The following is a 14,015-nucleotide window of genomic DNA, read 5'->3' as shown; positions in this document are numbered from 1 at the left end:
AAAAAAAAAAAAAAACACTGGAAACACCAGTTGGCGATGTCAGTACTAAGTCAGCCCTAGAAGAACACTTCTCCAATAAGTTTCACTTTTAGGTTTTAAAACTATTAGGCTTTTTTATCTTGGTTCATTTTTAGCAGTTACAAACCTAAGAAGGCTCTATCTACATTTATTGATTGTAGTTTCTCACATTAAACACCTTTTGGATGGTTTAGGAACCTTGGCTATTAGCTTTAAATTCATGTGCCACAAAATGGCCTTTTGTTCAACAATAGATCACATATATGATATTGGTCCCCTAAGATTACATTACCTACAGATCATAGTTTGTATAAGTACATGTTATGATGCTCATACAATGACAAAAGCACCTAACAATTCATTTCAGGGAATGTATCTTCTCATTAAGCAACACATGGCTGTATTTGTATTTGCCTTACCTAAAGATCTTCAGCTTTCCATAATAAAATAGGTTATTTTTGAATAGTGTTAATTTTAGATAGTTCTTAATATTATAGTGTCAAGAACTATGAAGCTCTTTTTACTCTACTTGCCACTAACAAGTGAGCTTGCCTTAGCTTCACAGATGCTGGTAGAAGACACATGACTCTCAGGTCTGAGACAAAGGACAGTTTATTGTGAAAGCAGTAGACATAGGAAGATAGTAGTATTTTTATTCTAGTTTTATGAGCCTCAATTTCCACAGGGCAGTGTAAAGAGCGCCAGATGAGTCCTGTAAACTGTGCAGTAGAAGCCTAAATTTAGGGAAGTGGCTCTTTCATGGGCCAGTACACCTGCCCTTTGCTGAACAGACAAACTTTTTTGAAAAGAACATTTCAAGTGCCTCGCCTTCAAGAAGCTCAGAAAGAGGAGAAATGTCTTCCTATTATATCAACCTCTCACTTCTACACTATTTTGCCTTCTGGCAAATTTATCCATGAACACAACACTTGCTGGTGACTGATCAATATGGATGACATAGACTGGAACCAAATCTACTTAGTTTGTCTCATAATACATGATTCACTTTGGTATCAAGAGCCACAGTATTGGGGGAAGTTGCTAATTCAAAGTATAGCAACAATATTGTTATAAGTTAGATAAAGAATGTCCCCCAAAGGCCTCATGTGCTCATAGGTGGGGCTGTGGAAGGTGACTGGATCACGGAGCTCTACTCAGCAGTGGAAACATGGACTAGTGAATTCAGCAGCTGAGTGTGCTGCCGGAAAGGTGGAACCTCTCTAGCAGAAGTGGGTCACTTGTCGTGTGACCTGGAAGGGTATATCTCCCCTCCCAGCTTCTTCCTGCTCTCTCTGCTTCCCAGCCGCCATGACATGAGCAGCTTTAATCTGCAGCAAGACCTTCCACCATGCCGTTTCTCTCATGGAGCCAGCTGACCATGGACTGAAAACATGAGCCAAAAAAAAAAAAACTCCTCTTTCTTCGTGGGTGTCAGGTATTATGTCCCAGCAATAAGAATGTGACTGAGACAAACACTATCACCTGAAAATATATCACCAGTGATGAGGCAACATGACAGCCCTGAAAGGGGGCCAAAGATCCTATGTAGCTGGCCTATCAGGAGGGGGAAGGGGGCTCCACGCCCCATAATGTGCTTCCTTCACTGTGAGACAATCAAGTCAACACTGGCAGGAGTCACAGACAGCATGCAGTGATACCGGCTTTGCATCAGAAACAAAGCACAGGTGGATGTTTTACTATGCCTGGTACAATGATGGAAAAGAGAGCAAAGCTGGGAATCTGGGAAGTACGGATTGGATCAGCAGCTTTGTTTGCAAAATTCTCAGTCTAAAAAAGGTGTCTCTAATTTGTTAGTATAATCTGTTAGTTACCATTGGCAACAACCCAGGAGTCAGTAAAAGTTCAACACTTCCTCGAGGAATTCTGGCCAAAAGATTCCAAACAGCCTTAGGTCTGTCCGCTGGAAGCAAAATTACACAGATACCACACTCAAAGGGGTCATGTGGACTGTGATGTCATATAGACAGTGAGCAAGCATGTCACAGAATGCATACAGCTTCTGAAGCAATTGGCTGGTCTGGGCCTTTTTCAAAGGCTGCTGACTTGCCAGTTAGCTGACACAAAAGGCCAAGCTGAAAGCCTGTATTTTTATACCTAGAGTCCATTTATTTTTCTTTTTTCAGGCAAAGAGTGAAAAAAGCAGTTTTTCCTTGCAGAACTAAGTATCACCTATGAGGTCCCGCAAAACTTTTCCTTGTGCAAGAATATCACAAGTACACTCTTCACACATTTGCAAATATAAAAATAACAACAGAACATTGAACTGACCCTACCCCTTGAAATTGTATTAGCGCCTCTTCACAATCTGCAATAGGAAGTGAAGAGTACACTAAGAAAAAAGCAGAAATCATCTATAATTCACAAATGATACTGTCAATATTAACACCTTCCTACTTCATTTGGTATATGTATGTTCATACCTAATAATTAAGGTTGTACTGTGCTTAGTTTATCACACAGTATATCAAGCACCTTCCTGTCATCAAAAATTCTTGATATTATGTACATACCAGACTGTTTAACTATGCCATTAATATTGCATATTCTAGTTATTTTCAAAAATTTTTATAAATAACATAAATGTAAGAAATAGTTTAAGATTTTAACATTTTAAACATGGAGTAAAACATGAATCTAACATCATTCCCCCCAAAAAAAAATATTTTTTCTTAATTATTTTCTATTTCTTTTTGAAGCTTCTTGCATTAAACTCATTTTTACATATAAACACACGCCCATCTATAGCCATCTGCTTTCTGAAGTATGCCTAGAATAAAGTTTTATGCCTGTGCAGTAGGAAGGGTTTCTGCTCCCAGATGAGAATGAAAATGAAAATGTCTTGAAGTCCACTGAATGACTTAATTATCTCACTCAAATAACATTCCACTTTCCCTGAAGCCTATACCAATATCCTAAGTAGTTTCTCATCTACCACTTGCCTATTTCTTCTCTCACTTATCTTCAAGAGAGGCTCCAATTGGACAGTACCATGCATGCCAGCAAATCTAGATGCTACTATGTTGCATGTGGCACGTTTACTAATTATGCCAAGTTCTGAGATGTTCGTGATCAATATTTCAATCCAGAAGAAATGCAAGAGAAACAGTCCTGTTTATGCCATAGGTATCTGAATTATAGCCTCTCCTTCACATACCTGAACCCAAAAATGGATTTTTATCTAACCTACTCCAAGCCATCTAAGAGTGTCAATACTGAAAACATGTCATTTGTGTGACATTCCATAGTACCAACAAACTTCTCCAGATGAAACTGTTGTTAATTCTGGAGTCAAGATTACAAACATCAAGCCACATGAAGCAGCCTGAGCTACAATGAACCAGACACAGAAAAACAAGATAAAGATGAAAAATAATATATCCTTCACTTGGGTACTTAGAGAAAAAGGTAATTCCTCTGTTTGAAGGAATGAATCTCTGTCTAGTCACTGACATGATTTTTTTTTTCATGCTTAAGTCTTTTATACACAATAAGGACAAAGACAAAGCCATGAAAATCTTTAAAATGAAAATTCTGATGTTCTCTCTGCTGGCTCCTACACAATCATATTAATTCAAGTGTACTTATGTCTTTATACTTCTCATTTTTACGTTTATCCAACCATTATGGTAATCTTGATTTCACTTATTCCATTATTAGTTCCTCTGCTAAATAACTCTATTTTAGGTAAGTATATTGCTTAGGATTCTATGTTGAAGATGAACACAAATGAAATCAATGTTTTCTCTTACCGTTTCCCTCGTGGATAATGTCGCACATATTCTCCAACATCATGAGCAGCAACAGCTAAGACTTGTGGATCATCTGATACCTCCAGAAGTTTTGTCAAGATTCTGAAATGAATTTAACCCAAAAAGATAAACTCTCATTTTTTACTACAGAGTACAACAGAGCATAGGTATTATATCCTTCTCAAAGCAGATGCTTATATTTTTTTGAAGATTTCATTGTGAGCAGTAGTGAAATATTTCAAACCTTCACACTTATATAACATGTTATTTGCAGATTCGTGATGCATAGCATGCACAATTCCCCAAATATCAGGGACTTTCTCTAAAGAAAAACTAGAATATAAGCAAAAGTTATTTTAAAGTAAAGACTATCAGGGGATTTTTGCAAATTATATTTGTAAATAAATTACCTAAACCAGAGGGCCTATTGTTAGTACCGAAACAAATTCCTTTCAATACCCAATGACCAAAATGGTATACTTGAGCACCAAGCACACACATGACCCCCTTTTCTTTTCCACACTCTAACAAAAAACTAGAATAGATGCTTCTCAAATTAAGATGAAATCCATTATGGCAAGTAAATGTTTCTTAGAAGATTGCAACCCAAACCCACCACTCTGACTCCCTTGCCCTCCTAACACTTTCCCCAGTGCCAAAACAGAGTAAAGTTTCCACTGAAGCCTGATGGGTACTTCTCAGAACAGGAGAAAGGGACCAACAGCAGAGGAGGCCCCTTCTGCCAAGCTTTCACCACAATGGAGAGGTGACATCCACCAGGGGTTGTGCATGTCCTTCAGAGTGAAGGGGTAAAGAAATGACACAGTTTAGAAACCAAGAAACTAAGAAAAAATGGCCTTCCTGTCCAAGGAACAGATAATTCCTATGTTATTTAAACTTCTCAAGGTCCCAAAAGATGAAAAACTTCCCAACTCATTCAACAAGCAGAGCATATCTGTGATAACCAATCAGAATGAGTATTTTTATTTAGACAGAAGACTAACCTATAAAAACAACTGCTTTCTAATATGCTAGCAATCATTATTTGTTCAGAAGTAGATAAATAAAATCCTTAATAAATTAGCAAAGTGAACACAGTAGTATACTGAGAGGACATAATCTATTCAGTTCTCAGTTCACATGTCCGTTCTTGTTCAAGAGACCTATTACTCTAAGACAAGACCCTCTATCATTCTCTTTTGCTACTTCACTTCTCTTCATAGTACTAATTGCCATCTGCCATTATATTCTCTTTTTCCTTGACTATATAGTTAGTCTTTACCCAGCACAATGTAAAGTTAATAAGAATGACTGTTTTATTTGCCATTGCATCTGTAACACCTAGACTAGTACTGATTAAACAGATGATTAAAGAAAAAACACACTGAAATAAATGAATAAAGAATTTAAAGGATAAACTGATGAGTCAGCTGGGAAAACCAATTCTGATAACTCTGGATGGAATTTAAAATACAGAGATACAATTCTATTTCCAGGAATCTTTTCTACAGAAATAGTTCACATTTCCACAAAGATATGCATGCAAATTGTCTTTTAACATGACTAACACAGTCATTTTAAGTGACTCCAAGTCACAGTAGGTAAAAAAGACAAGTAACGGACTAATACACTTAGTGTAATGAACATATTAAAAAATTGTATAAAAATGTGGGTGAGATTTACCTACCATCAAAAGAACCCCAGACTCTACTGCTTACTGATTCCAGATCCCACTGGAAAGAGTCAAAGGTAGAACAGCAGTATAAAAAAAATTAAAATAAAAAACTTTTTATTTCAGTTCTGTATGCCTTTAAGAGTGCTTGGAATATTTTGACCAGCTGTTTTGATATAATCTGGAATTCTAGGCTTTGGCAATACATATATTTAAAAAAGATATTTCTTATTTTTACCAAAATGGTCAATATATTACTATCCCTTAGAATTGCTAAATTAAATTTTAAATATTTAATTAAAAAACTGAAACAATTTGTGTTTGCATACAATCCATTTATAAAATGTCTTATTTCTTAAAATCTTTATTAAGAAATAACTTAAATGACAACTGTCTTTGCCTTTGTTAGTGCATTAAAGCACTGAAGCAAATACCAATAATAAAACTCTTCATTTTGTTCAAAACTTATCTGAATCTATGAAACTTAATTTCTTAATTACATATATTTGGCAGTCTACTAAAGATTAAAATCTCCCTCCCTACCTTTTCCTATCACCACCTCAGCCTGTCAACTAGCTGAAATTTTACCCATAAAGGAATCATTTCATTTTTGGCAATTATACATCTTCTATCTTCTGACTTAACAGGGAAATTTGAATCTCCAAGTTAGAGAGGAGAAAGGAATAACGACTATAATATATATAACAAGTTTCAAACTCTTGTGTAAATATATTCTTCACAAGCCATAAATGCAAAATGAGACCAGAGAAGTTAGTTAATATGTCTCAAAACAAGCAAAACCAGGGATTGAGCACAGTGGTTCTGCCACCTACTTCACAATCAGAAGGTCCTGAGTTCAATCCCTGGTACAAAAACAAACAAGCAAGCAAATGTTACAACTGAAATTTGATTATTGGCTGACTCTAGCTACATAACTTCAGCACAAGAAAATTCAACTCAAGCACATGAAAAACTGTAAGACATATATTCAATTTTCCATACTTATTTTTTTAATTTTATTAGTATTTGTGTAGTACATAATGCTTACATTTCGTGGGGGAAATTGGTACAGGTACATAATACATTGTGATTCCTTTTTTTCATCCCTTTTCCCTTCCTTCCCTTCCTTATTTACTCATCTTTTGATCCCTCTTACCATGTGGAACTGACTGAGGGCATTCATCTGGAAGTGTTTCTAAACAAAGGGGAGAAAATAAATAGCCAATAAAGTATGGCATTGTACTCTGGCCAACTCTGTAGTTAGATCAAATGTGAATCCAAATCTGTCATCTGTTAGGAAGAAAGGGGCTAAAGGTGTAGGGAAAGTGGGAAGGGTAGGGGAAAGCAAATAAGGAACAAGAAAAAAATGTGAGAAAATGAAAAGATGGAAATAAAATGTTTGTAAAGGGGGAGTGAGGAGGGGTGAAGGGAGGGCAGGGACAAGGGGAAAAATGAGAACCAAGACCTGTCATGTAAAGGTACATGATCCCAATAATGAATGTAACTGTACTGTATACCTAAAAAGTACCAGTAAACTCATGAGGAAAAAAAAGAAAATTTTGATATTATCTGAGGTTCACTTTTCTAGTATCCTTGTTACGAGCTCCTAAAATGTTATTTTCTTGTTGTGACTGAAAATGCAATCTACTTATATAGAAAAAATTAAGACAATATTTTCACATTGTATTTTGCTATGAAAAAAAAGAAATTGTCTGCCTAAAACTTTGCGCTTGTCCCTTCTTGTAGAGTTTTCCCTTGGTTTTATGAACTTGTTTGCTCTCTAAGCTTTGCTTTTCTCTTAACTATCATCTCCATGGTTTCTTATATGTCAAAATATTTCCTTATTCAAAATACATATTTTAAAACTATAACATACAGTCTACAAGACATTTTCTGAATACTACTGCACTCAAAAGTGACAGAGGAAAAATAAATGTGTATCATCCATTTGCCAAGTTTGGAATTACCCAGAAATAGGTCATAGTCTGTCTGACACAAATGTGGTTCTTCACAGACTAAAAGGCCAACATGCACTGCTTTTTAAATAGCAAAATTAAAGCCTCCATTTCTATTTTATCTATTTGATGGGCAGCAGAAGTATGTCTCTCTACTACAGGTAGCACACCTGATAGCACTCGCCTCCTCATCCACCCACTTGAATTTAGGGAACACCCCATGGCCAACCTTCCTTCCAATGTTCTAAGAAAAACAAAAATAAAACTAAAGGGCCTAGGATTTAGCTCAGTGGTTCAGCCCCCGCCTCAAGATCCTGAGTTTGCGTCCCAGTACAAAAAAAAAAAAAAGAAAAAACACTAAAAATGACCCTGGAAACTCTAAAGCTCTAGGACAGAACACATGCGAATTAGATCTTGTGGCCTGACCTTCAGTATTCTTTGCCCTACTGGAACCTCACTAAAGGTTCATACATATGGACTCTAGTTTGTGTATATAATTTCATCAGAGTGAACTCTGGGACTCACATGCATGTTAAAAATCCCTGAGATGACTCAATCATTCCTGTCAATCATGGACAGAGACCCAGTGACAGGCACTTGGGCTGGGGTGCATATCCAAAAGACTGATTTATCTGCAGGTGCTTTTTATTTCCATGTCACCAAAACACCACTTCTCTGTTAATGCCACCTTTTTTGTTTCTGTTGGCACAGATCTGCCCTGAGCACATCTTTCCATCAGCTACAAGAAATATAGCTGCTTTTGTTTTTACCACTGTGTGGGCACTTGCAGCTCTTTGCTCATCATATACAACAGCCTGGAATCTATCAGTCGAATCCACTACACAGTATCCACCTCCTGTAGGAATCTCATGCAGGTAATTTATAAGAATAAAACAATTTCAAATTTTTCATCTTCAAACACAAAATAAAACTACACCATAATAAACAGTTTCTAGTTATTCAGAAAAAATATGAAGGGTCATATAAAGGTAAAAAGGAGTAATCTGAAGGAGCCAAAAAAATTAAAACCGAATGCCATAAAACAAAATGTACTATGAAAAAGCTACCATTATGTGTGTCACAATAAAGACACAGGTGATGCTTCAGCAGTAATTTATAAAAAGCTCCCCTCCATTATATTCAATTTTTCCAAAGACCACATTTTAAAAATACTCAACTTTTTATTATTGTTAAAAACTCAAAGTGACAAGGCAATGCTGAAAGATAATCTATTATTTTCATTTCCTATTCGCCATCAGTACTGCCACTGTCTATCAGCCATTCACTTTAGCTTGTCACCCTCTGTTTAAATAATAATGTATCTTTATTATCAAAAAAACATAAAAAATAAAATCTAAACAACAGAGGTATGTCTAAAAATGTTCCAACAGACACAAGTATTTACCTCTGCTTATATAGGTATCTCACTTAAAAGTAAAAATAATTTTAAAAGCATGAACCCATAAGGAAAGACAAAATGAGAAATAAAACAAAAATAACAAAATATTAGATTAGGAAGTCAGAGGTATCATGCCTGTGACCTGAGTGAGACCCTCCCAGCAAACATGCAGCACGCCACAAATGACAGGCTATCACTAAGGGCCATACTGACCTCAGTAAACAGAACAAATGGCCATAAAGCAAATTTAGGAAAGGACATACAACCTTCACGGCATCAAAAAGTCCAGTATTATCTGCACACCTGCACTGACCATCCTTGGAGCTCTGACCCCAAACCCTATAAAAACTTAACTCTCCTCTGGCCAAGCTGCTGAAATCATTTATAATCTCAGCCCTGCCTGCAATTAGGCAGAATAAATTTAATAAGCAAGCTTTAATGCTCACACAAAGCCTGTGTCCTGGTAGTATCTCATGACTGTGCTGTGTGTGCTGTTTGTAACAACAGGAACAAATGTTAAATAATTTGAGAAAAAGTATCAAGCTGACCAAGAAGTAAGATGAGGAGCAAATCAATTTACTACACAGGATAATTTATAGCAGTACTTCCAAATATTGTCCTAAAACTGTTGTCAAAATGACAGACATTAGACACACATGTGGGTATAGTTACAGTGATTAAAATTAAGTTTAAAAATTCAATTTCTTGGTCCTTCAAAAATCTCTTGTTATCAGAGGTGAGGCTTTTAGAAGGCGATTGGATCATGGAGATGCTATTCACCAGTTCACAGATGAATGTGCTATTAGAAGACTGGCTTGGTAGGAAGAGGCTAGTCACTGAGCGGGTGACCTGCGAGGATACAGAGCATGTCCCCACCACCACCACCAAGAAGTGAGCAGGCTTTCTTCCACCATACTCCCATCATGATGTTTCTGCCTTGGAGCCAGTCAACTATGGACTCAATCCCCTGAAATAGGAGCCAAATTTAATACATTCCTGCCAGCTTGAAACACCAGTGGTACATATATGGCTGTCCCATCAGGCAACTTGTAACACTGGTAGTACAAACAGATATAATCACTTTTATTGGTCTTTTTACTAACCAGATTAATAAAAAGCAACCTGACAGAACAGTCATGCTAGAACCACAGGTGGATCGAGCCACTGGGCAGCAAGATGTATGAACTATGGCCCTGTCATGAACATGTTAAATATCTCCTTTCAATTGTGGGTGTCAGGTATTAGGTCCTAGCAATAGGAAAGCTCACAAATGCAGCCATCGAGAAATACAGATAGAAACTTCAGTGAGATTCTACTACACATCTACTAAGATGTTAAGAATCAAAAGGCCAGATAACAAGACTTAGTAAGGAGGCACAGAAAGCAGAACACACATATTCCTAACAGGACTATAACACTGTGCAGTCACTTCGGAATATAGCCTGACAGTTTCCCAAAGGGCTAAACACAGAGATAGCATATGACGCAGCCATTCCACTCTGAGGTATCTATCTACTCAAGAAAGGAAAATCAAAACATAGGTCCATATATCAACTTGAACAGCAAATATTGTTGGCAGCAACAAGGTAACTAAATGGTAGAAACAATCCAAAGGTCCATGAAAAGATGAGTTAATAAATAAAACATAGTCTTATCTATATAATGGAATATAGTTCAATCATAAAAAGGAATGAAATACTGATAAACGGTACAACACAGTTCAGCTTTGAACATATGGTTAGGTGGAAAGTGAGTCACAAAAAGGACAAATATGTGATTCCATTCATATAAGACTTCAATAACAGGAAAGTTCACAGAGATATAGAGCAGATTTAAACTGGGTAGTCAGATGGATAGAGAAGTCAGAACTAAAGGACATGGGAAGGGATGAAAACGTGCTAAAATTGTGTTGATGGTTATGCAGAACTATGAACATACTACAAACCATTAAATTGTGTAGTACATAAATAATGTCTCACTAAAAAAGAAAAATAGTGGCATGTATTTGGTCACTTTATCATGACAAAGGTAAGCCTATAAAACACTGCAGAAAATATTACTTCCAATAAAAGATGCTGCTTCTATTAGACATTTATGTGGGGAGAAAAGTGAATCTTGAGTAGGAACTTCATGCCTTACTGAAAAATAAACTCCAGATGGACTGGAAATATAAATGTAAGAGGTTAAACAATGAACACTTCTACAAGATAACATAGAAAGTCCTTACTGACTCGGGTAAGCAAAAACTTCTTAACCAAAACACAGCATGCTAGCCTAACCACATTAATTTTGAGGGCTTCTGCTCATCAAAACATCATTAAAGGCACTGTTAAAGAGTGAAATAGAATGAGGCACAGAGAGACAAAATAGTCACCATAAACATATGACAAAAAACTCATGTTCAAAACATAGAACTGCAGACAGGGTTGGTAGCACATGCCTATAATCCTAGCACTTGAAAGGAAAGGGCAAGAAGATTGCTGTGAGTGTGAGGCTACCCTAAGCTACACAGTGAATGTAAGGCCAGACTGGACTACACTGGGAGACCACGTCTCAAAAAAAAAGAGAATACAGAATTCCTGTAAAAATGGAGTCAGGGACCTTGAACAAATACTGCTCTAAGAAAATAATATATCTAAGTGGTCAGAAGCATTGAAAATGCATTCTACTACATTACTGAGCAAAAATAATATGAATAAAATAAAAGAATAACTAAAATACAAAGTAGAAAAAATAAGTATTGGTGAGGATTTGAATAACAGGTATTAAGAATGTAAAGTGGAATTATAACTTACTTTAAGAGTTCATAATTCTTCTCATTTAACCTCACAGCATTTTCTCTCCAAAATTTCTCAGATTTGTGCACAGGACTCCACTCCAACCTTCCAGACTTAAGTTCTGAACTGTATTCATCAAAAGAGCTATAAAATTTTTTAAAGAATTCCAAGTTTACATGAGAATCCAACTTAATCCAAAATTAAGTGACATAAAATATCTTTTGATTTTGTGTGTGTGTGTGTGTGTGTGTGGTACTGGAGATTAAACTCAGGACCTTGAGCTTACAAGGCAGACAGCAGCACCCTGGCCCTCTTCATTGATGATTTGGTTACAAAGACTGACCACCCTCTGTATACTAACAAACTACTCCCAAAGAAAAATTAAACAGTTTAAATACTCTTTAATAAATAATATGAAATTTTATTCAGAGTACTAAGGCCCAACATGCCTATCAAATTTGAATCCTTGGCATGAAATACTAAAATGACCACTTGCTTTCAAAATCTTTACTCTAAATACATGACTGTGTATCAGTTTTAAAAAATAGGGCCAGGGATTTAGCTCAGTGGTTCCACTGCCTGCCTCACAAGTGAAAGGACCCCAGTTCGATCCCTGGTACTGAAATAAATAAATAAAAGATTCTTAGAATCTCTAACATGACACTTGAAATACTACTTGCCAGACCACAAGATATACATGAAGATAAGTAAAATAAGAATATTTTAATATAAAATAGCATATATAAATACTATTATTCTATAATTATCTTAAGTATAATATATCATAAAAACAAAATCAGTACAATGGCCTGGGGTGTAATTCAGTGGTGCTGCGCCGGCCTGGCAAGCACAAGGTCCATCCCTGGTACCGGAAAAAAAAAATCCAGTGCAATATTTTAGCATGTGATTACCAATAATGTAGAAGTCACTTATTAATTGAATTAACAATTAATTAAAAACTAAAATGTGTACATATAACTGCAACGCATTTTAATTAAAAAACCATTCACTATATACATAGTAACTTAATTGTTCAAAGCTTTATAATATAAATTTTTAAATCAGGTAGCCAACAGATAGTGTAAGGACATGCTTAAATTTTCTTTCAAGTAAAAATATAAAACAAGGGCCAGGGATTTAGCTCAGAGGTTCCACTACCTGCCTCGCAAGCACAAGGACCTGAGTTCAAGTCCCAGTAGCCAAAAAAAAAAAAAACACAAGATGTAGCTATTAAATGGCTAAAACAAGATGCAGCCATTAAATATTGAATTGGTAATTCAGAATAACCAGGATATATTGAGTAAGCTAATCATATCCTGTTTGAATGAAGTATTTACTTTAATAAAGAGTCAATGAGTATAAAAATTAAGCTAGTATTTTTAATACTGACATCTTAAATCTTACAACAAAAACAAAGATAAACCAGCCACACCCATCCCATCATCCTATTAAATAGACTGGTGTGAATCTCCCCAAATGAAAGAACACATACATCTAATCAACTGTTACCTTGTAAAAATTTTGACTCAACAGAAGACTTGCACATTTTAGGGAAATCTTTTGTTCATATTTGGCAACCTATTCAAATCTTCGTTAAAAATTATGTAAGTCGGCATGTGCAACTATAATCCTAACTTCTTGGAAGTCTGAAGCAAAAGGATCCCTGGAGCCCAGGAGTTAAAACCAGCATGGGCAAGACAGCAAGAACCTCCCAACCCCATCTGCCAAAACAAGTATGCAGGTCAAACACCCAACAAATACAATATATAAAAATTTTTTAAATAATAATAATATACCTAAGGTCCTGGACACTCTCACCAAGCTTTTCCAAAAGAAATTTGATATCTTCGCTGATATCTTCATCATCATATTTCTGCTGTTCTAAGTTCTCCAACTGTTTCAGAACTTTGCATTGAATCATAGCCAGAGCATATTCTTGACGAGTTTCTCTTTCGGTTGACTTTTCTAAAAAGTTCTGGGATAGACAAAAACATAATTAGATAACACATGTTATGTGATGGTCTCAGATCTCTACACTTCCTTTCATACACTCTCACCTCCTTTGATTCTCAGATTCTAACTATAACTTTTAGGTGAATGGCTTCATTTTGAATCTTTACTCTTTCCTGAGTATCTATCTGTCCCTTGTTAGATGCCTACTTTTACTTACATATTGCTACAGTTTGGGTCTAAAATGTCCCCAAAAGGCATTATGTGTCAAAGGCTTGGTCCCCAGCACATGGCACTATTGGAAGGTGGTGGAACCTATAAGAAATGTCACTTAGTTGGAAGCAGCCAGGTCATTGGATGTATCCCTTCATGGGGATACTGGGACTATAGCCTGATTCCTCCCCCCTACACACACACACACACACACACACACACACACACACACACACACACACACATACACACACACCCAAG

The 14,015-nt window shown here is 36.2% G+C and overlaps 1 protein-coding gene across 3 annotated transcripts in view; it reads right to left on the bottom strand.

The window, feature by feature from the left end:
- Positions 1-14,015, bottom strand: part of Atp6v1h (ATPase H+ transporting V1 subunit H) — a 114,922-nt gene that overhangs the window by 30,459 nt on the left and 70,448 nt on the right. For all 3 annotated transcript variants that reach the window (XM_010611101.3, XM_010611100.3, XM_010611102.2), the window contains 3 exons: positions 13,388-13,566; positions 11,610-11,735; positions 3,789-3,890 (listed from right to left, as the gene is read on the bottom strand). In XM_010611101.3, coding sequence (XP_010609403.1) covers positions 3,789-3,890; positions 11,610-11,735; positions 13,388-13,566 — 407 coding nt within the window. The remainder of the gene's footprint in view (positions 1-3,788; positions 3,891-11,609; positions 11,736-13,387; positions 13,567-14,015) is intronic.

The sequence above is a fragment of the Fukomys damarensis genome, unplaced genomic scaffold (genome assembly GCF_012274545.1).
Source record: "Fukomys damarensis isolate Sample0158 unplaced genomic scaffold, DMR_v1.0_HiC HiC_scaffold_5, whole genome shotgun sequence".
NCBI classification, from domain to species: domain Eukaryota; kingdom Metazoa; phylum Chordata; class Mammalia; order Rodentia; family Bathyergidae; genus Fukomys; species Fukomys damarensis.
Note: the sequence above shows the minus strand (reverse complement) of the source record. Positions and strands in the feature narration are given on the sequence as shown.